General features: G+C 49.5%; 9 protein-coding genes across 9 annotated transcripts, besides 5 other annotated features; 4 read left to right on the top strand and 5 right to left on the bottom strand.

Annotated features, from left to right (window-relative positions):
- Nucleotides 1–1,285: 1,285 nt before the first annotated feature.
- Nucleotides 1,286–4,263, top strand: UA08_08544 (hypothetical protein; the record flags this gene model as incomplete). Its single annotated transcript, XM_020263444.1, has 5 exons — nucleotides 1,286–1,808; nucleotides 1,870–3,005; nucleotides 3,391–3,505; nucleotides 3,562–4,211; nucleotides 4,246–4,263. 5 exons carry the CDS (start codon nucleotides 1,286–1,288, stop codon nucleotides 4,261–4,263), a joined length of 2,442 nt encoding a protein of 813 aa, XP_020116363.1.
- A 351-nt stretch (nucleotides 4,264–4,614) lies between these two features.
- On the top strand, nucleotides 4,615–5,588 carry UA08_08543 (hypothetical protein; the record flags this gene model as incomplete). Its single annotated transcript, XM_020263443.1, has 3 exons — nucleotides 4,615–4,907; nucleotides 4,963–5,144; nucleotides 5,203–5,588. 3 exons carry the CDS (start codon nucleotides 4,615–4,617, stop codon nucleotides 5,586–5,588), a joined length of 861 nt encoding a protein of 286 aa, XP_020116362.1.
- A 592-nt stretch (nucleotides 5,589–6,180) lies between these two features.
- UA08_08542 (hypothetical protein) lies at nucleotides 6,181–8,710 on the top strand (the record flags this gene model as incomplete). The annotated part of the gene is made up of 4 exons (XM_020263441.1): nucleotides 6,181–7,181; nucleotides 7,852–8,171; nucleotides 8,246–8,534; nucleotides 8,683–8,710. 4 exons carry the CDS (start codon nucleotides 6,181–6,183, stop codon nucleotides 8,708–8,710), a joined length of 1,638 nt encoding a protein of 545 aa, XP_020116361.1.
- An 83-nt stretch (nucleotides 8,711–8,793) lies between these two features.
- UA08_08541 (hypothetical protein) lies at nucleotides 8,794–11,787 on the bottom strand (the record flags this gene model as incomplete). Its single annotated transcript, XM_020263440.1, has 3 exons — nucleotides 8,794–10,133; nucleotides 10,425–11,533; nucleotides 11,597–11,787. 3 exons carry the CDS (start codon nucleotides 11,785–11,787, stop codon nucleotides 8,794–8,796), a joined length of 2,640 nt encoding a protein of 879 aa, XP_020116360.1.
- Nucleotides 10,178–10,331: a repeat region (Identified by RepeatMasker using a combination of RepBase library and repeat library created with RepeatScout).
- Nucleotides 10,182–10,390: a repeat region (Identified by RepeatMasker using a combination of RepBase library and repeat library created with RepeatScout).
- Nucleotides 10,273–10,416: a repeat region (Identified by RepeatMasker using a combination of RepBase library and repeat library created with RepeatScout).
- A 257-nt stretch (nucleotides 11,788–12,044) lies between the features above and the next one.
- Nucleotides 12,045–13,376, bottom strand: UA08_08540 (Palmitoyltransferase swf1; the record flags this gene model as incomplete). Its single annotated transcript, XM_020263439.1, has 3 exons — nucleotides 12,045–13,003; nucleotides 13,124–13,227; nucleotides 13,282–13,376. The coding sequence occupies 3 exons, from the start codon at nucleotides 13,374–13,376 to the stop codon at nucleotides 12,045–12,047; spliced, it is 1,158 nt and encodes a 385-aa protein (XP_020116359.1).
- A 183-nt stretch (nucleotides 13,377–13,559) lies between these two features.
- Nucleotides 13,560–13,608: a repeat region (Identified by RepeatMasker using a combination of RepBase library and repeat library created with RepeatScout).
- A 95-nt stretch (nucleotides 13,609–13,703) lies between these two features.
- Nucleotides 13,704–13,972: a repeat region (Identified by RepeatMasker using a combination of RepBase library and repeat library created with RepeatScout).
- A 2,346-nt stretch (nucleotides 13,973–16,318) lies between these two features.
- Nucleotides 16,319–18,934, bottom strand: UA08_08539 (hypothetical protein; the record flags this gene model as incomplete). Its single annotated transcript, XM_020263438.1, has 6 exons — nucleotides 16,319–17,107; nucleotides 17,161–17,364; nucleotides 17,444–17,698; nucleotides 17,807–18,078; nucleotides 18,272–18,805; nucleotides 18,865–18,934. The coding sequence occupies 6 exons, from the start codon at nucleotides 18,932–18,934 to the stop codon at nucleotides 16,319–16,321; spliced, it is 2,124 nt and encodes a 707-aa protein (XP_020116358.1).
- A 325-nt stretch (nucleotides 18,935–19,259) lies between these two features.
- Nucleotides 19,260–20,100, top strand: UA08_08538 (hypothetical protein; the record flags this gene model as incomplete). Its single annotated transcript, XM_020263437.1, has 3 exons — nucleotides 19,260–19,390; nucleotides 19,449–19,905; nucleotides 19,981–20,100. The coding sequence occupies 3 exons, from the start codon at nucleotides 19,260–19,262 to the stop codon at nucleotides 20,098–20,100; spliced, it is 708 nt and encodes a 235-aa protein (XP_020116467.1).
- A 152-nt stretch (nucleotides 20,101–20,252) lies between these two features.
- Nucleotides 20,253–20,924, bottom strand: UA08_08537 (hypothetical protein; the record flags this gene model as incomplete). The annotated part of the gene is made up of 2 exons (XM_020263436.1): nucleotides 20,253–20,576; nucleotides 20,616–20,924. The coding sequence occupies 2 exons, from the start codon at nucleotides 20,922–20,924 to the stop codon at nucleotides 20,253–20,255; spliced, it is 633 nt and encodes a 210-aa protein (XP_020116468.1).
- Nucleotides 20,925–20,998: 74 nt separating this feature from the next.
- Nucleotides 20,999–21,862, bottom strand: UA08_08536 (hypothetical protein; the record flags this gene model as incomplete). The annotated part of the gene is made up of 3 exons (XM_020263435.1): nucleotides 20,999–21,249; nucleotides 21,272–21,719; nucleotides 21,788–21,862. 3 exons carry the CDS (start codon nucleotides 21,860–21,862, stop codon nucleotides 20,999–21,001), a joined length of 774 nt encoding a protein of 257 aa, XP_020116469.1.
- Nucleotides 21,863–22,016: the final 154 nt, after the last annotated feature.

Genomic DNA, 22,016 nt, shown 5'->3' with positions numbered 1-22,016 from the left:
ACCTTCTCAAATTTGTTTGTCTGCAGTTTTCGACATCATTAAGGTTTCAGTTCACGTTGGTGTCAGAAGGAACAGCCATGCAGCCTGCGTCCGCAACAGTCCAGCCAGAACTGTTGCAAGCCGCTGTCGGCCTGAGCAAGATGTGCCCGTCGACGATGGTTCTTCACTGCTACTTAAAATCCGAGTTTTGGAATCCTACAGAGCCATAGATACCTTACCGGGATGTTGGTCTGGAAATTACTGTAATGCCACTCTTCCCGAGCTTAGCTGTCCTGTGGATAGTGGGAATCCTTCAATGGATACACAATTTACACCAGCTCTCGCCTGCTCCCCGAAGCAGGTCGATTCTTTGGGACTTGCATTGGCAAACCTCTCACTGGCCTATGTGATATTAAGGATTCCGTCGCCTACACTGCAGATTTGTGTTGCCTATGCATCTTGGACTGCGTACCTAGGCATGGCCATTGCCGTATTATGATAGTTGTACGTCGCCGCGTGGTTTTCAAAGCCCACAAAAACTGTTCATGGACCTTTTGGACCAGGACCTACTACCGAGTCTAGCCTCATATCCCAAGCCGATAACCTTTGGGAAAAGATTCTTACTAGGCCAGGTGTCCGAGTAGTTAAGCCTCGCTAGTCGCGGACTCGGTCTTCTGATTGAAACACAAACCAGACTCACTTTGATACCCCTCGCAGTTTTATCTTTGGTCGACAGAGGAAACTTACATATCATCTCCATTTCGCCAGCGTAGTCGGAAACTCTCCGATCATGGCACATCCCGTCCAAATGCGTCGAGACTTGGAAACGAAACGTAGGCTTCGCCTCCAGGGGATACTAAATGATACTAGCACTAGGCAATTCTTAGCTGTCATTTTGACTGACCATCTCATGTGTCCAGTCATGCTCTGTAGGTATATGAATTAGACTATAAACTACGCATGACAACTCATAATCAACGATATCATCAAGCTTTCTGTTTTTCGTTCTTTGATATGTGTTGCTTAACTCTATCACGATAGTTATTGTGTTACGAGCAGAGCATGACGATGACGAATGCTTGCCAAGACCTTGATTTGTAATAATGATTACTAATATCTCGCATCTAACTAAGTTGAGTGTGTCTGTTGTCTGCCAGCACAAGATCATACACATGAAATGCATCGAGCCATAATCGCTTCGGGTGCTGTTCTCTGTATTCAGCTCACGTCGCCGGTCCTGTGCCTATCCTGATCTGTCTTCGATATACCAAGGTCCACCGCCGAATTACCCAAGCACATAAACTCAATGCCAGCCTCACTGGAAGGACCTATTCTCCCCTTCAACGATGGGGAGATAGCTTTGCAGATAAGTCTCAAGGTGCCGAGCACACTCAACCCTACGAGTTTGTTCCTCACACCAAACGGGCAATTTATGATATCACATGCACCCTTGCTAGCTTTAGGGGCGTTGGATGCAGATGGCCGTCCTTGGTCAACAGTATGGGGCGGAGAACCAGGCTTTGCCTCGGTGATTGATACAGACATTGTGGGCATGAGGGCTCTTGTGGACAGGATTTATGATCCTGTTGTCGACGCTTTGTTTGATCAATCGAACGTGGCTGATGGTTCTAGTATCAGGGCAGAGGGTGGAAACAAGATGATTTCGGGAGTCATAATTGATTTGGAAAAGAGAAAAAGAGTAAAGCTGTACGGTAAAGTAATTCTGGGCACATTGGAAGACCCCGAAGGCAACAGTCCTGAAGGAATATCGAAGCTCTCAGGAAAGCGCGGTCAGGCCCAATTAGTCGTCAAAATTGAAGAGTCTCTAGGTATGTCAACCGTTAATTTCTGTAATTTTTGAAGCAACATATCTTGACACTTGTGTGCTAGGCAACTGTCCGAAATATCTCCATAAGACGCATATCGTTCCTGCCGTACCGGAACCAAGACTAATTTCTGCTTCCCCAAGGCTTCCTCCCCAAGCGTTGAAGCTAGTCAATGATGCAGACTGCTTTTTTATATCCTCTTACCACCAAGACACTGACATGGATACAAACTATCGGGGCGGCCCTCCAGGCTTCGTACGAGTAATTTCAGCTGACTCTAAAGGAGCGGTGCTCGTATATCCGGAGTACTCTGGGAACCGGCTATACCAGTCGTTGGGAAACCTGATGATGAACCATCAGGCCGGTCTCGTTTTCCCATCTTTTGAGACTGGGGACGCGCTGTATATGACGGTCATGACGGAGATACTCCTTGGGGCAGATGCCGATGCACTGCTACCAAGATGCAACCTCGCAGTTAAAATGACTGTTGTCGAGGCACGCTACGTCGAAAAGGCATTGGCATTTCGTGGAGTCCCGATCGACAAGTCGCCATATACGCCTCCCGTTCGCTATCTTCGGACAGAAAAGGAACATACCATGGCAGGCATAACAGATAGAGACCCCTCCTGCGCCAGACTCGTATCGAAGCAAATGTTGACTCCATCTATTGCCCGCTTTCGCTTCAAGTTGTGGAATGCGGGTGGCAAACTCCCTAGGTATAAACCTGGGCAGTATGCTGTTTTCTCGTTCAAAGACCAGCTTGACAAGGGCTATAGTCACATGCGGGATGATGATCCATTGAGTCTCAATGACGACTATATTCGGACTTTCACCGTCTCCTCTTTTCCGAGACACAATTTACCAGATGACGAATTCGAGATCACAATTCGAAAGAATCGCAATGTGACTTCTTATATGTTCCAACGGGATCCTCGCATAGAACAATTTGAGGTGCCCATGTTAGGGTTTGGAGGAACGTTTAAGATCGGGAACGACCAAGATAGTCAAGGTATCATCCCCTTCATAGCCGGCGGAATTGGCATAACGCCCGTTCTAGGTCAATTGCCGGGCTTGGATGTTTCTCGCCTTCGCTTGTTTTGGTCGATATCGAGCCGTGACACCGGTCTTGTTCATGATATATTTCGACGGTTTCCTGACCTGCCGCCTTCGACGACATTGTTCATTAGCCAGTCAGAGAAGGTGAGAGATACGGAAGCTCTTGAGAACACTGAAGCAGTAATCAGATATCGCCGAATGCAAGCGAGTGACCTTGAGAGCGTTCCAGCAGATACTTTCTATCTTTGCTCAGGCCATGCTCTGCAGAGTTCCGTTCTTGAATGGCTGCAAGGGAAGAACGTTGTTAATGAAGATTTCAGCTACTAGGCTCTGCGTAGTTCCCATATAACTTACAGAATTGAATGCAATTTTCCCAATTCTACACTCTGTTTTATTCGCCCTGTTCTTATTTCCGTGTTGTGTCCTATCTCCGCCAGGGCTGTGGGGCATGGTTGACTTCTTTCTGGTGGTGGCGAAACTCCGCGGTCTTCTCTGCCACCTACCTCCTTGTTTGTATGCGGAATTGTAGAATCCTGCCAGCAGCCCATACTCTTTGAAATTGAGAATGTCTAGCGCCATTGCTAGAACGGGCGACAGAGCGGAGCGACGAAGGCATCAGAATCGGCTTAACCAACAAGCGTGGAGTGAGTACTGTACAGCATGCTGCACTGCATTCTTCTCCTCTGACAGTTCACAATAGGACAGAGACGGAAAGCTCAAAAAGAGCTGGAGGAACTGCAACGGCACACGGAGATCTCGACACAGGCGGCTGCCCTCCTGCAAGTTCCTCTGGCGGATTTTAGCACTCTGATTCAGTTAGCACACAACGAGGCTCAGAATAGTCCGCAGAGCACAGAATGTCGGCTAACTCGCCTCGAAACCTACGAGCTGCAAACCCTGTTTGAGGCGGCCGCATATCAAAGTTATATAGGAAACCCACGTGCAGATCACCGTCTGACGCTAGTAAAATTGAACGTGTTTCGTGCATATGTATGTAATATCACGGCTCTTGGATACAAGCGCGAGGGAATGACGGACGATTCCATCTCGCGCTTCAACATCCATGGCCCACACGCTCCGCTAGAAGGCTCGATACCAGCTAGCCTGCAGCCGACTGCTCTCCAGCAGACCAAAGCCCACCACCCCTGGCTAGATTTCTTTCCATTTGCACAAATGAGGGACAATTTGGTCGCGCATGAGGATGAGATGGACGACTCGCAGCTCTGCCGGGATCTGATGGGGTTTTGGAACATGGCTGAGCATGACAACTTCATGCTTGTATGGGGAGATCCATGGGATCCGATGAACTGGGAGATCACAGAAGCATTTCTGCAGAAGTGGGGGTGGCTGGTAAAAGGATGTCGGGAAATTATGTGGTCAACAGATTATTGGCGGGGTGTGAGAGGAGAGAAGAAGTTGAGATGGAGGAATAAATCGACGATACCATGACCTCCATTCACTCCGATATTTAACTACGGCTCGATACAGAGGATGATCGATGGCACCTCACTTGTACCTTATTTATTGGCCGGCAACTTTACTCCGGCTGGACGTCCAGCGGGGATAAAGCGTTGATTACGGTCTAGCGGTGGGTACGTACGTAAGTAGATATGAGATGGAAGCAATTTCACCTTTGAGCGAGACAGGTTTTGGGCTATCCAGATAGGATCTGGCAGTCTATATAAATTTATAAAGTCAAGTCTTGCTCCCGTAATTTCCCAACTCATACCGATCACCAACATACACGTCCACAATGGCATCCCAACTTTGGCTAATTACAGGAGCGTCCTCCGGATTCGGGGCACTCATGGCCGAAGTTGCTCTGAAAGCTGGCCATCGAGTTCTGGCTACAGCCCGCAATCCCACCAAGGCTGCACAGGATTACCCTCAAGTTGCAGCACTGGGCGGGAAGTGGCTTCAGTTAGACGTGACAAGCCAACAGGCAAAGCACCGAGTCGAGGAATCCATCAAGGACAATGGCGGGAAGGTCGATGTTGTGATCAATAATGCAGGATACGGGCTACTCGGAAGTATCGAGGATATAAGGTATGGCTGAGCTACTGGCATGCGCAATGTGTGGTACCAACTGGGATGAAAATAGTGAAGACGAACTCGACACGCAGTTCCAAACCAACGTCTACGGATTAGTCCGGGTCACCAAGGCCGTCCTCCCTTTCATGAGAGCGCAGCGAAGCGGTATCATAGTCAACATAGGTAGTGTCGCTGGCTTTGTTGGCGGGCCTGCTGGTGGCGCTTACTCCATGTCCAAGTTTGCTGTTGAAGGTGCGTAGCAGGATGTCTTGTTCCCGTTCATGTTCTTCTAACTGCTCTCGTCCCCTAGGCCTCTCGGAAAGTCTCTCTGCTGAGCTCAAACCATTCAATATCCGTGTCCTACTGGTCGAGCCCGGTGCCTTCCGTACCAGTTTCATCGGATCCCACCGGACCCCTGCTGCAGGAATGACCAAGGATTACGAGGGGACGCCCTTGGCTGCCGCCCTGGGATTTTTTAATGGGTTTGCTGGCAAGCAGCCGGGCGATCCTGCAAAGGCTGTGCAGCGGATTCTGGAGGTGATTCAGTCGCAGGGACTAGGGCAAGGCAAGGAGCATCTCCTTCGCCTGCCCCTTGGAACGGATTGCTTCCCACGTGTGGTGGCCAAGGTCGACTCTTTGAAGGCAGAGTTGGAGGAGATGAGGGAGCTTGCTCTGAGCACGGCCGTTGACTCTTGAATTGATCAAGAATGGTTCCTCCATATCCCCAGTAGTATTAAGGTAGTAGGCAGCAGCCTTATAGTCTAATGACTTATCTATTACATTTGACATCCTAGCTTCAGAAAACATCATAGTTTACCTCCTCCGTCCGCCCAGGTGTGATGGCTCACTTTCCAGTGGCGAGATTTGCACTGAATTACGGGCGAAAGCGATCCACCCGTAATTACGAAGAATAATCCGCGCTCATCTCATCTTTTTACAATAGATGTGTGCTGTTGCCAGAACAGGGTACATACATGCTATGCAGTCGTGAATTAGCGGAGATGGCCTGCTTACGCGCTAAGGGTGGGTCACTGTTCGGCATACAAAAGCAGCAGTATAACTCATTATGGATCAGAGAACAGTAGTAACTACTTAGTAACTCATCGGGTTTTATGGAATCAACGCTTAACGCCGACGACCGCATTGTGTGTATCAACGTGTGATGCAGCTATGGATATCGTATATAAAGCTCAGGTCTCACTCGGTGTGAACGTATGTGCCCCTATCATCCATCCCTTAGTCTTCCTCACTATCCTTCGAAGAAGCAGGCATAAATCTGATACTCACAATGAAATACGTCCAACTCGGCAGTACTGGCCTCCGCGTCTCTCCAATTGCCGTGGGATGCATGAGCTTTGGCAACCCTAAGGGTCGTTTTCCGTGGGCAATCCCAGAAGAAGACGCACTGCCCATCCTCGACCATTGCTATCAGTCCGGCATCAACTTCTTTGATACCGCCAACGCATACTCCAATGGCCAGTCCGAGGAAATTCTCGGCAAGGCAATCAAGAAGTACAAATGGCGCCGGGAAAATATTGTCATTGCCACCAAACTCTGGGCTCCCGTGGGCAGGGGGTTAGAAGACCCGCTGGCCATGAGCGAAGACGAAAGGGACCAGAATGGCTACATAAACCAGTACGGACTGAGCCGGAAACATATCTTTGACAGCATCGATGCAAGCCTAGAGAGGCTGGGTCTTCCTTATGTCGACCTGCTTCAAATCCACCGCTTTGACCCGAACACGTCTGCAAAGGAGACCATGGAGGCATTGCATGACGTTGTGAAGTCGGGCAAAGTTCGCTACATCGGTGCCTCATCCATGCGGGCTCATCAGCTGCTTGAATACCAGTATACGGCGCGAATGAATGGGTGGACGGAGTTCATCTCTATGCAGAATCTTCATAATGCCGTCTACCGGGAGGAAGAGAGGGAAATGTATCCTGCGTGCCAGAAGTTTGGCATGGCCGGTATCCCCTGGAGCCCTGTCTCTATGGGATTTTTGACTCGGCCTTGGAAATCTTTCTTAACTACCACACGCGGCAATACTCAAGGGTTGACATTTCTAGGACGCCCATACACGGAGGTAGACAAGGCTATCAATGAGAAAATTGAGGATATTGCTAAAAAGCACGGCGTGTCCATGGCAGTCATTGCTATTGCTTGGTCTCTATCGAAGCCTTTCATCACAGCACCTATTCTGGGGATGAGTAAGAAGGAGAGAGTCGATGAGGCGATCCAGGCGACTGAATTCAAGCTGAGCGCAGAGGAAGTGAAAAGCATTGATGACTTGTATGTACCAAAGCAGGTGGTCGGCCATCGGTAAAAGACAATCAGTTCGGAATGAGAACCTGAGATTTGAAAGTTAACTCTTTTTTGTCTTGATATGTACTCCCAAGTAGACTTCGATCCATTAATATACCTAGGTTATGCCATCATGTCTCGACTTGAAGAGAAGTCGCAGGCGGGCATCGAGAGAAATGATGTGAGCATTGGGCAGAAGAAGTGCATTCATTCAACGACCATAATGTGCAATATAACGTATTGAGTTGCTCTGCAATGTTGTGTGGCATGGTGTAGTTGTACACGGAGAAATCGGGGCTGGAGGCCTCAGGCTCTGCTCCGATTTTAAATCCGCCGTTGACCGTTTCTGCCTACGACCAAACTCCAAACTCCAAACCCCCCTATGCGACACTTCTCCTCTTGACTTCGATTCCCATCCTGCCAAATTCTTCCAAATGAACAGAACAAGCCATTGTTGAATAGATCTAAGAAACAGAGCTATCTAAATTCTCCATTCCATCTGTCGTCGCATTCACCCCGCACCAACATCCAACTGCGAGACAGACAATATGGCATCATACGAAAGTACATCAGCTCCCAACTTCTTTTTGAATTTGTCAAGGCATGCTCTCTAACGCGCATCATCATCACCAGTCGAGCATAATACAGAAGACCTCAGTACAAACACACAATCCCGACCCCGCCGTCCAGATCTATCAACATTCTTCGCAACTCTGTCCGAGATAACTCCCAACCCGTCCGAGACGCGCACGAGGGAACATGCCGTGCCTGTACCAGGCGATGTCAGCGCTGCCTTCCGTTCGCTCGCCGAAGCCTTTGATTTCATGAGACGAGAACACGATATTGGCAGCGGTGGTGATACTGGCGAGCACCAGCATCCTGACGCCGCTCTGATTGACCAGATGATAGAGACTTTGCTCCAAGGAGCGGATATGCCGCCGAGGGAGGTTGAAGGCGTAGACGAGGAGTTTTGTGACAGTGAGCTCATGTCCTTATCTACTGTCTCATAATATTGAGCAATAAGCTGATTCATGGCAAAAAAAAAACAAAAGCCCTTGACCGCATCCCGCGCGCATCTTTGAACTCGTCCCAGTCGTGCCCCATATGCAGCAATCCATTTTTAGACGATCCATACCCTCTTGTTGTTCGCTTACCCTGCCACGCTACCCATCTATTCGATCTTGAATGCGTACGACCCTGGCTTCGTCTAAGGGGTACATGTCCGTTGGACCGTACAGATTTCGGCAAAAAGCAGCGCGAAAAGGAAGCTGAGCGAAGGAAAGAGGCGGAAAAACGCCGCGCGGCGCTGGAAGCGGACGATGACGAGGATTGGGATGGCATGTATGCTTGAAACGATAAGCATACGTATATAAATCATGAAGTACCTACGGTAGTACCTTTTTTTTTTCCCCTCATAATGCGGTTTGAGTCTAAGATACCTAAAGAAAGTACTTTTTGACGCTTGATATATCACATGAAATGTGAATAGGGCTTTGGCTATGTACATCAGCATTTAAATCCAATAACTCCATCCAGAATCATGCAGCATTTCTATCATTTCATGTTCATGTTCCCTCTCTTAAATAAACATTAATTTCATTCACTCATCCAATACTTCCTCCACTCGATTTGCGGTCGTTGGCAAATCCGAAGAAGAGCCGTTGGCTTTTTTCTGGATAGATAGCTTTCCCACGCTATCAATAATGGCTTCATGTCCCGTCTTGGACAGAACACCACTCTCATCTCGAACAACCTCTCTTGCCTCAAGTTCTTCGACTATTTTCTGGTTCTCTTTATTGTTCTCGAGCAGGAACTTTAGACACATAACAGCATGCTCCTTCATGTAAGGGTTGTGTGCATCAAAGCTGGTGCAAGACAGGATAGCTTCGACACCGCCGTGTTTACGAATCTGGTTCTGGACTTCGGGACATCGCCATACGAGAGACGACAGAACCAGGACGATGAGTTTCTTGAGATTGCGCCATTCAAATTCACATGGATCTTCCGTGATGGGTGGCGATTCGGCTCGAGAGCCAGTGTCGTCGATATTCTCGTCCACGGGGTCGACATCTGTCGGGTCGTATGGACGTTCCACGGCCACGGGTTGCGCTGGCTGATCTTGAGGAGAGGAGGAACTGTGGTTATTGCCCGTCGCTGTCGTTCCACTTGTCGACCCTGTTGGATGTGTGGTGACCATCGCGCTTAGAGGTCCCTTGGGGATGTTTGCGTCCAATTCTTTGATCAATGTGACGAGATCATAAACGATCTCCCATTTAACAATCAAGTTCTTCCAATAATTATTCTCTGTTAATACTGCGAAAAATTCAAGGAATTGATAAACCCCCTCGTAAACTCGTTCCATATCCCATAGGTTTAGAGGGAAATCTTCAGGAAGCGCTTTGTTTGCGCGTATCTGACCTTGGAGGTAAATGAGACCGCACGTCTCTGGTATAATGGTGCCTCGGAATATGGAAAAGATATACCGCACTGTGAGCACGTCCACTCGTGCTAGTGGCGGGGGTTGTTTTGTCTCATTAGACTGGCCGTCATTGGAAGAGGCCGGCGAGTATTTATTCCGGAAGATGTGAGTCAAGATTTTGATCACTACAGCCTGTGCCGGCGAGATAATATCCTTTTGCTGGCCAAAATCTGCATATGCGTGAGACATCAATCCGTTCTTGAGGATTGCCTCCATGATCTGCACCATGAATTGAAAATACACTTCGTCATCTGGCAAGTCCCAAGCAGCGATAAAAATAAGCAGTTCTCGAAGTAAATTGCGACCCAGGTCTTGTGTTAGCAGTATGTGACAGCGTATCGCTTGCATATTGTTGATCACATCTCGCTCTGCGCCTTTCACCGCTGGGGTATCGATAATTCCAGCTTTGATTATCATCGGGAGCGCTTCTATCTCCGCTGGTCCTAACACAAGTGGAATATCTGTTAACAATCCTCGCTGTTGGTCCCCGGGTCTACCACGGTAGTCATCGTCGTCATCGTCCTCATCCTCATCCTCATCGAGACTACCTTCAGCACCATCGTCGAAACTGTGGTCATCGTCATCGGCGTAACCATCATCATGGTCATGATCATGATCATGGTCGTGATGGTCGTGATCATGGTCGTGATCATGATCGTGGTGGTGGTGATGGTGATGATGATGGTGATGGTGGTGATGATGGTGATGGTGGTGATGATCATGGTCATGGTCATGATCATAATGCTCGTCACATTCTCCGAGGCCTTGTGAAGCTTCCTGTGCACGTGCCATCAATTCCTCCTTTGCTATCTGCAACGCATCGGCTCCCGATTGATAGGACCGTGGCATGCTAGTTTCTTCCTCAGTCAAAGGTGCATCAGATGTGATTGACTTGAATCTTTCGAAATCTGGAAAGTCTGCCCAAGCTAAGCGCGTGTAGCCTACACAGGGACTTCGGTCGATCAACAAAATCGGTTGTCTTCTCGTCTCTTCATCAGACTCGGCGGCATCTTGCGTTCGTCCCTTCAGGTTTTTCATCTCATCCGCCTTATGGCCGAGAATAGCCGTCAGAGCGGTCCGTATCTCCTTGACCTGCTCGGGATCCTTGCCCATTTCTTGAATCTCTCTTAAATCTCGTCCAAGCAACTTCTCCATGTGATCCTTGATTTGCGCGAGCAACAGCATGGCCGCCTCTTCCTTTATATTGGCGGGCTCCCTGGGGAAACTTGAAATGGTTTCAATTAACAGATCTTCCGCCGTCTGTTCGCCCCTTAGCGACCCTATTATTCGCTCACCAGTCCGCACAATCGGAGCAAGGCCCTGCGGTGCAGGGCTTGCCGGGTCTAGCGGTCCCATGGGCACGATAGCCTTGTAATCGCCATTTGAGTGGTATCCAAACAGATCCAACCAGAGCACAAGCTTGCGTTGTTCATTTTGCATCATAAAATTATTTAAGAATTGTAGGCAAATGATCAATAAGTTCTTATAGAGGTTGACCACTTTTTGCCACCGTTCCTCGTTTCTCGCATTGGCCTCTCCATCAAAGCCCCGTGCGGTGACCCTCACACAGGTATCGATCAAGACTAGCATTCGATGATCAAATCCTTTCTCTGCCGCGAGGTTTTGTGCTCTGTTGGTCGTTGCAAGTAGGTTTCGAGCAATGGTACATAAATCGCGCAATCGTTCAATATCTTTGACCAAACTAAAGTAGTTGTATGCTATTATATTCGCAGATGATTGCTCGTAAGCAGAAACCGGCGGGGTTTTCCAGGAAAATGATTGTGCCTCGAGGATCGGGATAGCTTTGGTGAAAACATCGGTGAGCCCTTGCCAAATGTCTGGCGAAAGCGCTAGGCTCTGTCTTTAAAAACACACTCGTTAGAGACAGATATGAACGTCTCTCTATCTGTTCTAAATAACATACCTGACATCCATCTCATTCCGGGTTTTGGACACAATCTTCTTTCCCGCAGCCAACATTGATTCCAGCTGTTTCTCCTCAATCATGCCCCGAGTCTCATAGTGGCTCAATGTGCCAGCAAGGACCACCTTGAACAAGAGCTCTGCGGGAGAGCATTTTTGCTCGCTTTCACCAGATGGCCTTTCTGACGCCATAGCTCCCGAATTGAAATAAGCTGTCAGAGAACCCGAGCGTAGGGCGAAGGGGTGAGAATTGTACGAGCAAATGCGGAGAAAGAATTATCTGTCCGCGGCGGGCAGTGGTGGGTTTGCGGTTTTTCCGCTCCGACGTTATCTTATCGGATGCCATCATTAGTTCGCTATCAAGGTACTACGTGCTTATACTTCACTGTGCCTTGGAGCTTAGAAAACTTTCTTAATTTATTATGGTTCATATATTTAGATATCAACATTCACAGATTCACAGCATCTCGCAAATTACCCCAGAAGCCTAGATCATATATATTTTCAATAGCTTGTAGAGTCTCGACACGATGAAACCGCGGGTCAGCCGGGGCGTGTTCGTCCTCCGCTTGTAAGATCGTGTTTGATTGTGTAGAAATAGAAAATCCTATCCTCGGGGGGGCGCCATCTGTCATAATAAGCACCTGGTCAGTTGTGGCTGGCCATTGTGATGTCGGCTCAATAGACTCGTCTCGCGGCCTTGGTGTTCTATAGATTTCGCTTCTTTTAGCCTTGTAAATAAGGCCGTCCGCAATGTCTTCTTTCCATTCGTCCCATTTTGCCGTCTCATTAGTCGTCATCCCCGCCCATATGAGGTAAACATGATATGCCAAAAAGCCAAGTGCCAGCGGCACTGTCATGGCCGCTAAGAGGAATATCGCCCCGATCCGAATATCGTCGGCGACCGCGCCAGCCCAATAGTTAATAAAAGTGGTCCAGGATACCGATTTGCTCCAACGGACGTCTCCTCGTCCAAAGACTTTTTGCAAGTTCTCTTCAAGCAGCTTGTATCCAAGACACATGCCATATATGAGCATCGCCGAGAGTGTCACCAGCAATCCTAAAAAGTAACGATAGTTTTCACGGCCGACGCAGTTGGTTAACCAGATGCAATGGTGGTCATGTCTGGAAACACAGGCATTGCAAATGCTGCAGTGCTTGCTACGTGCTGGTTTCAAGGTGCGGCATGTAGAGCACTCGTTGCCTGGATGGAAGAGAATCCTGTCGTACGGATAATGGGCCAACTCTGTTTTGACATTTTCAGGCGTGATGAAACATTTAGTCGTTATACTCGCATATAGAAGAGCATATGGCACAGCGATTGCTATCGGAACGAACACTCGATGAATAGCTCCTAGTCTAGGCCAGGCTCTCGGCACAAACATCAACTGTGATATCGACTGAAGTGCTACAAAAAATATCTATAATTACGATTAGGAAACCAACAACGAGCATCTCCATTGTCAAGAATCACTGACCAAGACTAAAGGGTGATTGTCGTGAGCCAAGTACCTGCCAAAAGCCTTACAGCAAGGCACCAATCGTCCGCCCAGCAGAAGCATGTCTAGACGGCTTATGCCATGTGGAATGTAGATCCAGAGGAGTCGGTGTAAGAAACCAATGGGAGTTTTCCTGCGTCATTTTTCAGCGCCTAAGTCTAGATACATCAAGCGGCAATCCACATACCTAAAAATCGGCAGCCGACCAAAGAGAGCAACAAATACGACAAAAGAGATGGTCAGCACCCCCAGCGCCGCTGTTCGTAGGCTCAAGAACCCCATGTGGGGTGGTTGTGCAAAATCAGTCAAGATACAAGCTATACAGTATCTTGCGCGCGTCACTCAGAATGATCGTGGACAACATTCAAGGCTGAAAGCTGACACGCGACGGTGAAGGTCGTAGCTCGGAGGCACTACGCACAGACCTTATAAGGGTTAGGGTTAATGTTGGTCAGCATGTATTTTTGACAGCGGATTATGACCGCTATTCTGGATTAAGCCTAGAATCTTAACTTATTAGGCAAATAAATACTCAGCATATAAGGACTGATTTGATCTCAGACTCGGACCCTGCGGTTTCGCTGCCTTAGGCAAGGCACACTATCAAGCTGACAGCGGATTATGACCGCTATTCCGAATACAGCATGTAATCCACAACCAACACCGTATTTCACAGAGGTGCACCTAATTGGCCAGAATAGGCATCGGATACGTGTCTTAGTTGACCCCTATTCTGATCATAAATATGGCCTCAAGTAACCCCTGAATATTCTCTTTAGTTAGATATGCAGATTATATAGTATTCTCAATACTAGCTAATACAGCGTTCCGAATCCGTTGTTACAAGCATACTAAATTTCAACGGCCAATCAGATTCTCACCGCCTACAGGAAGCAATATTACTGGCTATTACCTTTTGTGGTAGGCCTTGGTAAGCCTTGATACATCTCAGTATGCCTTAGCCAATCAGAAGCATGCATGTCTCTGTCGGATTTGATCGAAATCCACTACTAGATACGGCTTAGGATTGAACGTGGAAGTGAGAAAATGATCTAAGAATAGGGCTTAGGTGAAGCTAATCTAATTAGGAACAAGCTTACGTGTATTAGGGCTGTATTGAAATTTTCAAACTTTACTTCCGACTGCGGCGAGCATGCGCATGCGATTAGTAAGCGTTATGGGCCAATAGAAGCCTGCCAGTGTCGACCACCCATTATGGATGTCACTCATCTCCTACGGCATTTAACAATTTTTGCTAGGACGGCCACAGGGGCATCCTTCTTGACTAGAAGAGCAACAGGTCCTCTCCCAGGAAATTTTGCATGTTATGGCTGCTTCTCTTACGGTCCCAATTCCGGTAGACCATGTCCATTGATAAGAGTCCGGTCAAAGCTCTACTCTTATCGGACGAGCCAGTATAAACTCAAGCCATCGCCCGTTCCTCGCATCCATCGCTTCTTCTATGCTCGTGTCAATCTGCAGTTGTTGACATGCTGTCTGATACCGGCAAACGCAGGACCAGGACTAAATATTCGCGAAACGGATGCCTCGCCTGCTCCACGTCGAAGGTGAAGTGCACGGAGGACCATCCCCGCTGCCATCGATGTACTCGCCTAGACAAGCACTGCACATGGCCGGGCCCGCGCATTCCGCTTCGTGAAAGGCGCCGCGGCCAGGGCCCCTTGAAGAGCAGACCCTCTTTCACGCCTCGCCAACTTGCCCCTGCTACTGCAAGTCCCCATCAGATACCATCCGAGGTCTTGTTGTCTCCCCAGACCACGGCTGAGATACCTCGCTTTCCCTCCATGACGAGATTGTGCGTCTCATCTGTGCTTGTTGGGAACATGGAGAAGGACGGGCTCTACCACTATGAGAAGACCCTGGCTTTGAACCACCCTGGCAAGGAGTTTCGCTGATCAGCCTTTGGCATGCTACGTGCAACGGCAACCAGTCGTCATGATATCATGCATCTAATACTGGCCTGGAGTCTCTTCGATGTGGCCCACAACCATAATTACCCGCCTGCGCTCCAGTCGGCCAGTGCTCATTTCCAGCAAGGCACGAGGGCCTTTGTTGCGAGCCTACAAACAGACCAGCCGCCAGACCATTGTGCCTCAGCAATGGCTTTTTGGCTACTGCAGCTCTGTTACCGCGCATCTTGGAACAGCAAGGCTCGTTCCAATATGAAAAAGCTCAGCGCCTCAGTGCTGACTTACCTCAAAACTTATGGCTTGCTCGATCAACTCGTTGACCCGAATCCCTCGTCCATGCCGCCGGCCTAGAGAAGCCTATTCAGCTTTTTCTTGTTATTCGCTATATACGAAGAAGTCACACCGGAGTTTGGCATCGCTGGTGGTGAGCTTTCGGGCTTTGTCCTCTCAGATGAAGATCTGTCAATGACGATTTTTAATTTGTCGCGCACTTGTCATGAACAAATCTTCGGCTCCGATTACCCTCCCGCAGAACTAGTAGATGATATGCAGCGTTCAAAACCTCTCCAGCTAAATCTTCACGCACACATAGCCCTGCAGAAGATGAACGGGATTCGCAAGCGTGGCAGCCAGACCGTGGCAGAGCTAACGGCGGTTTTAGATTCGGTGCAAGGAATCAAGCACGTGAGTTGTATAGCTACCCTAGTCCCTATTTTATTTAATTTTATTCTATTTTGACTCCCTTGAACAGCGATATTCAGCCTTGTTTAGGGTTGTAGAGGCTCCCTGCATTTCCAACACAAGATTCCTCAAGTCCACGTTGAGCGCTGCGGGAATCCTCAATGCAGTCCTGGTGGATGTCCTAGGCAACTTAAGTTCCTTAGTACATGACGAAACCATCCACCAGCAGTTCACAGACGCACATCGGGATCTTCGGCGCTGCGTCTTCGAGGTGGTGAAGTCGAGCAGTTCTAGGCTTGCATGGAGAGCTCAGTGGCTGGCGTTCGTAGCGCTGACGTGGGCAGGAGACGACATACACGCCGACTGGCTGTTACAAAAGCTGGGTAACAGCAAATATGTCGCGCTTCTTCAAGAAAAAAGGGCAAGCAGTTGAGCAACTATCACTACTATTATCATTCTTATCTTGCGGAATACTCGGAATCTGAAATCATTAGTTACAGAGGCACTTTCTTGAACAAAACACCTTTTATTTTAGCCTTATTTTTCTTCTTCTTCTGCTTCTTTTCCTTTTTTTTTTTTTTTCCTTTATTTTTTGGTTGATTATATTCTTACTCATAATCCTCGCCAGTATTGCGTCTTCGACACCTCAAACTCCGCCGTCTGTGCAATCTTGTCACTGCTTGAGCCTACAAGCACCTCGTACGTATCCTTTTGGGAAACCCAACTATCTCTGCGTTCATCCCAAAAGCTCGTAGCTCGCTTCTTGCTAATCGAGATTTTGACTTCCTGGGTGCTGTTGGCACGCACAAAGACCTTCTTGAATCCTTCAAGCTTCTTTACGGGGCGCCCAAGGGAAGGGTTTAGCTGGCGGATATCGACCTGCACAACCTCATGGCCATCAACAGCACTTCTATTCTCAACGCATGCCGTGACCGTCAAGGCGACGTCTTCCTCTGTGTCTTCACTCTCGCTCAAGCATAGGTCCTTGATAGAGAAATCTGAAAAGGACAACCCGTGCCCGAAGGGAAATGCGAGGGCCCTGCGAGTCTTTTCATAGAAGCGGTATCCGACATAAATATCTTCACCGTACCACATGCGGCAGGCTTCTGATCTTGAGTTTAGGAAAGCCGGGTTGTCTTCCTTGACCAGGGGGAAAGAAAGAGGCAGTTTGCCGCTTGGGTTGACGTCGCCAAAGAGGACCTCAGCGATAGCATTTCCGGCTTCGTTACCTCCATACCAAGCTTGGACGATGGCAGGAACCTGTTCAAGCCAAGGCATCGTGACAGGGGTGCCAGATTGAATCACCACTGTGGTGTTCGGGTTTGCTGCAGCGACTCGGCGGATGAGTTCATCTGAGAGGCTTGGTACGACCCGGTCAAATCCTTCTGATTCCCAGTCCTCCTATTTATGTGTCAGGTATAGAACCAATTCCCCGTGTTTGGATTTCAACTCACATTTAACCCTGCACAGATTATGACATTGTCCGCGGCCCTAGCTATCTCAACCGCGGCCGCTATCTCTTCCTCAGGATCAACGTTTCTAATGCAACCGAGTCTAAAGCCGCCTGCTCCCATGTTTGTCGAGCCCAATGTCGAAGTCGTCTGGGTGGGCGCTGTGCCGAAGTCCACTAGGATCTTGTGCTTGGTACCTGCAGTAAGCTTGATTATTCCAGTTTCTTCCTGGGCCGGCACCCCAGAAACTATCCCCGGGCGTCTGATTGCAAGAATTGTCGACTACTAGCTTGCCATCGATGTATAGCTTGCCCGTTCCATAGACTGTCAATCCAAATGTATACTCGCCTGTATACTCTGGTTCGAAGTAGGCTTCTAGTTCGGTGTAGTATAGATAGCCCTTGATACCTTTGTGTCGATAGTCCGTGAGGTAAACCATCGTATCCGTGGTTTCTACTTCTGAGATGGGCTGGCGTAGTTTCGTACATGATGGAGGCTCAGCGTAGAACCTCATCAAATATCCGGACTTCCCACTTGGCGCCTGGAGAAGGCCGTTCATGAGCGGTAATTTCTTATGATGGCGATCTGTTTCCAGAAAGAGAATGCATTAGAGAGATGGCCCAAGTAAATTTGTAGAGGCAAGCTTTACCCTTCTGTCTCTTTTGTATGGGAGCAAGTTCCCCTCGTTCTTAAGCAACACTATCGACGACGAAGCCAACTGCCTGAGCACCGGTTTGGCTGCCTCGACATCGCCGACGCAGTCTGGTCCGTCCTCAGGAATGCCACTCTCAAGCGCGCGCTTGAGAAGCTTCAGCATATTGCGTGCACGAGCGTCAATATCCCAGGGCGCGACTTTGTTGCTCCGGGATGCCTGCTTGAGCGCAAATCCGCGCCAGGTGGAGGGGCCAGGCATCTCCAGATCTAGCCCAGAAGTTATCGCTTCACTCGTGGAATACGTGCCAAATCTGCGCATTGTTGGTTAGATGTTTCCTTCCTGATCACATACGCCGACAAGGAACAGAAAGAGGGGGTGCGCGCTACCAGTCACTCAATAAAAAGCCTTTGAACCCCCATTCCTCGCGTAGAATCTTTTGCAATAAGCCGGGATTCTCACTGACATGAGTGCCGTTGACCTTGTTGTAGGAGGTCATCAGGCCCCAAGGATCACATTGCTGCAGCGCAACCTGGAACGGCATCAGATAGATCTCCCTTAACGCGCGGTCCGAGACAATAACGTTGACGGCCTTCCGCTCATGTTCCTGGTCATTGCAGACAAAATGCTTGATCGTGGTCGCAACGCCCTTAGACTGCATACCATGGATGTGAGCCGCTGCTAACGTGCCAGAGAGCACGGGGTCCTCGCTGTAGCTCTCAAATCCTCGGCCACCCAGCGGCGAGCGCTGTATGTTAACCGTCGGCCCAAGAAGGATATGTATGCCCTTTGCGCGAGCTTCCTCGCCCATCAGCTGGCCACCGATCTCGAGCAACTCGGGGTCCCATAGGGCACCGAGAGCAGTCCCACACGGCAGGCATGAGGCTGGCACAGGGTCGAAGTGGCGGACTCCACGAATGCCATTGGGCCCATCGCACATTCGAAGTGAGGGGATAGACAGCCGCGGAATCGGCTGTGTGTGCCAAAAGTCCTTGCCTGTCGGAAGTCAGTGTGGGCTAGATTGCAAGCAGAGAAGAGAAGCAAAGTAAGCATACCCGAAAGCAGGCTGATCTTCACATCGAGCGTGAGCTGTTCCAGAACCTGTTCCACGTTGAAGTCTGCCATGATGCTTGACTCGCTGGGGGAGATGCTCATAGGAGAAAAGAAAGATTCTAGTGACAAGGTAAGGATTTCAAATTTCCGTCGTAGGCAGACCCTTCTTCTATATTCTTTTCCTTTTTCGTGATGCATATCTATAAACATTGATGCCGCGGAATTTCCGACCAATCAGCGGCTAGCATCTTGTGAGAAGCCCTATCTAATCTACAAGTATTTCAGCCAAGGAAAAAATTATTGGGAAAAAGACCAATACAAAAGGCAAGAGAAAAGAACGGATACAAAGCAGAAAGAAGAAGAAGAACATTGCTGTCTTCACACAAAAATTCCCACAATGACAGAGAAAGCCGACGATATCTGCCTTGGAGAGATTGACAGCCCCGATGACTCCGAGAAGCCCAAGAGCTGGCCAGGTTCCAGGAAGTGGCGCAATGTTCTGCTCATTGCTCTATTGACATTTGTCTCGTAGGTCGAAGCTTGTTCATTTATTGTAATTAACCCTAAGAGTCTAACTTCTCTCCAGCCCCTTTGGCTCTTCCATGCTGGCCCCCAGTATGGACAAAGTCATGGCCGAGTTTGGCTCTACTAACACCGAGCCCGAGTCTCTCACGGTCTCCATATATGTTCTGGGCTATGCTTTTGGGCCGCTCGTCTTCGCACCGCTCAGTGAAATTCATGGGAGGCGGGTGCCGCTCCTCGCCAGCTCAGCAATGTTCGTTATCATGAGCATCATCTGCGCCGTGTCGGTCAACCTACCTATGCTTATTGTGTTCCGCTTCCTCACCGGTCTTAAGGGCTCGAGTTCTCTAGCCCTAGGGCCAGCAAGTATCGCAGATATGTTTGTGCCGCAGCATTGCGGCAAGGCAATGTCGGCATGGAATCTACCAGTTCTGTTGGGCCCGGCCATCGGGCCCCTGATTGGAAGTTATATAACGCAAAGCAAGGGCTGGCGTTGGAATTGTTGGTTTTTGGTCATTGTGGTACGTTGCACACCGTCTACTTCCCCATCACTCGGGTGGCTTAAAAACAAAAGATGGGAGTACTGGTAGTTGTAGCTCTCTTTCTGCTCAAAGAGTCGCATGCTCCGACATTGCTCAAGCGCAAAGCCCGTCGAACGCAGCAGCGTGGTTACGATAAACCCGCCGTCAGAAATGCTCCTCGACGGGCTAGTCTGATCCGTCCAATTCAGATGTTGCTCTTCTCCCCCATCGTTCTACGGCTATCATTGTACTCGGCTGTCAGTTACGGATTGATATATCTGCTCTTCACGAGCTTGACGTCTGCATTCATACATACGTACGGAATGAAACAGCCTGAGGTGGGCCTGCTATACCTGGGCTTCGGCGTTGGGAACATCGTCGGCAATCTGTCGCTCGGATTCGCCTCGGATCGACTGATGAAGAATATGGCCTGCGGTGGCGAGATGAAACCGGAATATAGACTTCCTCTGATCATACCAGGTAGCCTGCTTATACCGGCCGGCCTCCTCATCTACGGATGGACGCTGGAGTTTAACGTCCACTGGATGGTCCCGGAGGTCGGTCTCTTCATCTTTGGCCTGGGTAGCATCTGTGTTTCCATGCCCATCAACACGTACTTGGTGAATGCATTTCCCACTTATGCTGCCAGTGCCACGGCTGCCAACACCTTGCTGCGTAGCCTTTTAGGAAGCATGCTACCCCTTCTTGACCGTTAACGCAAGCTCGTCATCTGTCAACATGGCCCACGCCGTCTTCGCTAGTCCTTGGCCAACCACAAGCGTACGTTTGAAGGCGAAGGGCGTGCCAGCTGCGGCTGTGAAACCCTCGGTGTGGTTCGTCGCGCCCAGCGGTGCGCCAATGTCATAGTTGGGATGGATAGAGGGCACTACAAAGGCGACATTTCCCTGGTCTGTTGCGCCAGGCTTGACCTCGGTAGTGCCGGGGTCGAACTCCATGGGGACGTCCATGTCAGCCATGGCAGAGGCAAAGACGCCTGCTAGCTGTTCGTTGGGCACCATGGGTACATACGATGTATGGTGCTGGACCTCAATCTCTCAGCCGGCAGCCGAAGCACCCGCCCTGTAACAGTTGATTACTTTATCGCGTAGAACCTTGATCCGATATCCATAGTCGGCGCTCGCACGCCGTAGTTGACACTAGCTATATCGGGGATAATGTTGTTCTTCACTCCACTCTGAGTGATGATTCCATGGACTCGTTCAGCGGGGTAAAGCGCGTGTCTGATCATGCTAACATGGACGTATCCTCCCACGACTGCGTCCAGCGCGTTTTGGCCGTTCCATGGCGACGCCGCAGCGTGGGATTCCTTCCCCTTGACGGTGACTGTAAACGAAGCAACCCCGACGTGGGGGTTGAATGTGATGCCGTTCGAGGGAGGTTTTGCCCATTGCAGTCATGTTGGTTGGGTGTGCCATGACGCAGGCATCAACGCCCTCATAGGCTCCTCGTGAGATGAGCAGGGCCTTACCACCACCTCCCTCCTCGGCCGGCGTCCCCAGTAGACGAACCCGGCCCGGCTTTCCAGAGTGCTTCAAGGCAGCGGTGGCGGCGATGAATCCAGAGAAGGAGGCCGTCATGATGAGATTATGTCCACAAGCATGTCCAATCTTTGGCAGCGCATCATATTCGGCGTTGAAGACGACCAGGCGGCCGCCGCTTCCATAATCTGCTAGAAAAGAGGTTGGAATATCGTATGCATGAGGCGTGACCGTAAATCCCAAGCTCCTAAGTGCCCTCACGATGGCGTCGTGCGCATGATGCTCTTGATATCCGAGTTCTGGATGGCTATGGATCTTTTGGTCTGTTTTTTAGCTCAAGCCTTTTGGCTACGAAAAGTGCATAGCTCGGGAGGTCTTCCTACATCGAGGTTGAGTTCACTTAGCTTAGCCTCTGCCTCGTCGATGGCAGCTTGCATGACAAGACTCACGTCCGACATTGTGACAGGCTGTGAGGGGAAAGCCGTTGAAAAGGAAAGGAGCGGTAGGCAGAAATTGCGGAACAGGGAGCGAAGAGAAGGACAAGTACTCTTATCAACTCTAGCTAGAAGTAGATATCGCACGATGTTCTGCCAAATTCCGATACACGATGGA

Source organism: Talaromyces atroroseus (assembly GCF_001907595.1).
Source record: "Talaromyces atroroseus strain IBT 11181 chromosome Unknown scaffold_14, whole genome shotgun sequence".
Taxonomy (NCBI): domain Eukaryota; kingdom Fungi; phylum Ascomycota; class Eurotiomycetes; order Eurotiales; family Trichocomaceae; genus Talaromyces; species Talaromyces atroroseus.
This window is presented reverse-complemented; position numbering and strand designations above follow the sequence as displayed.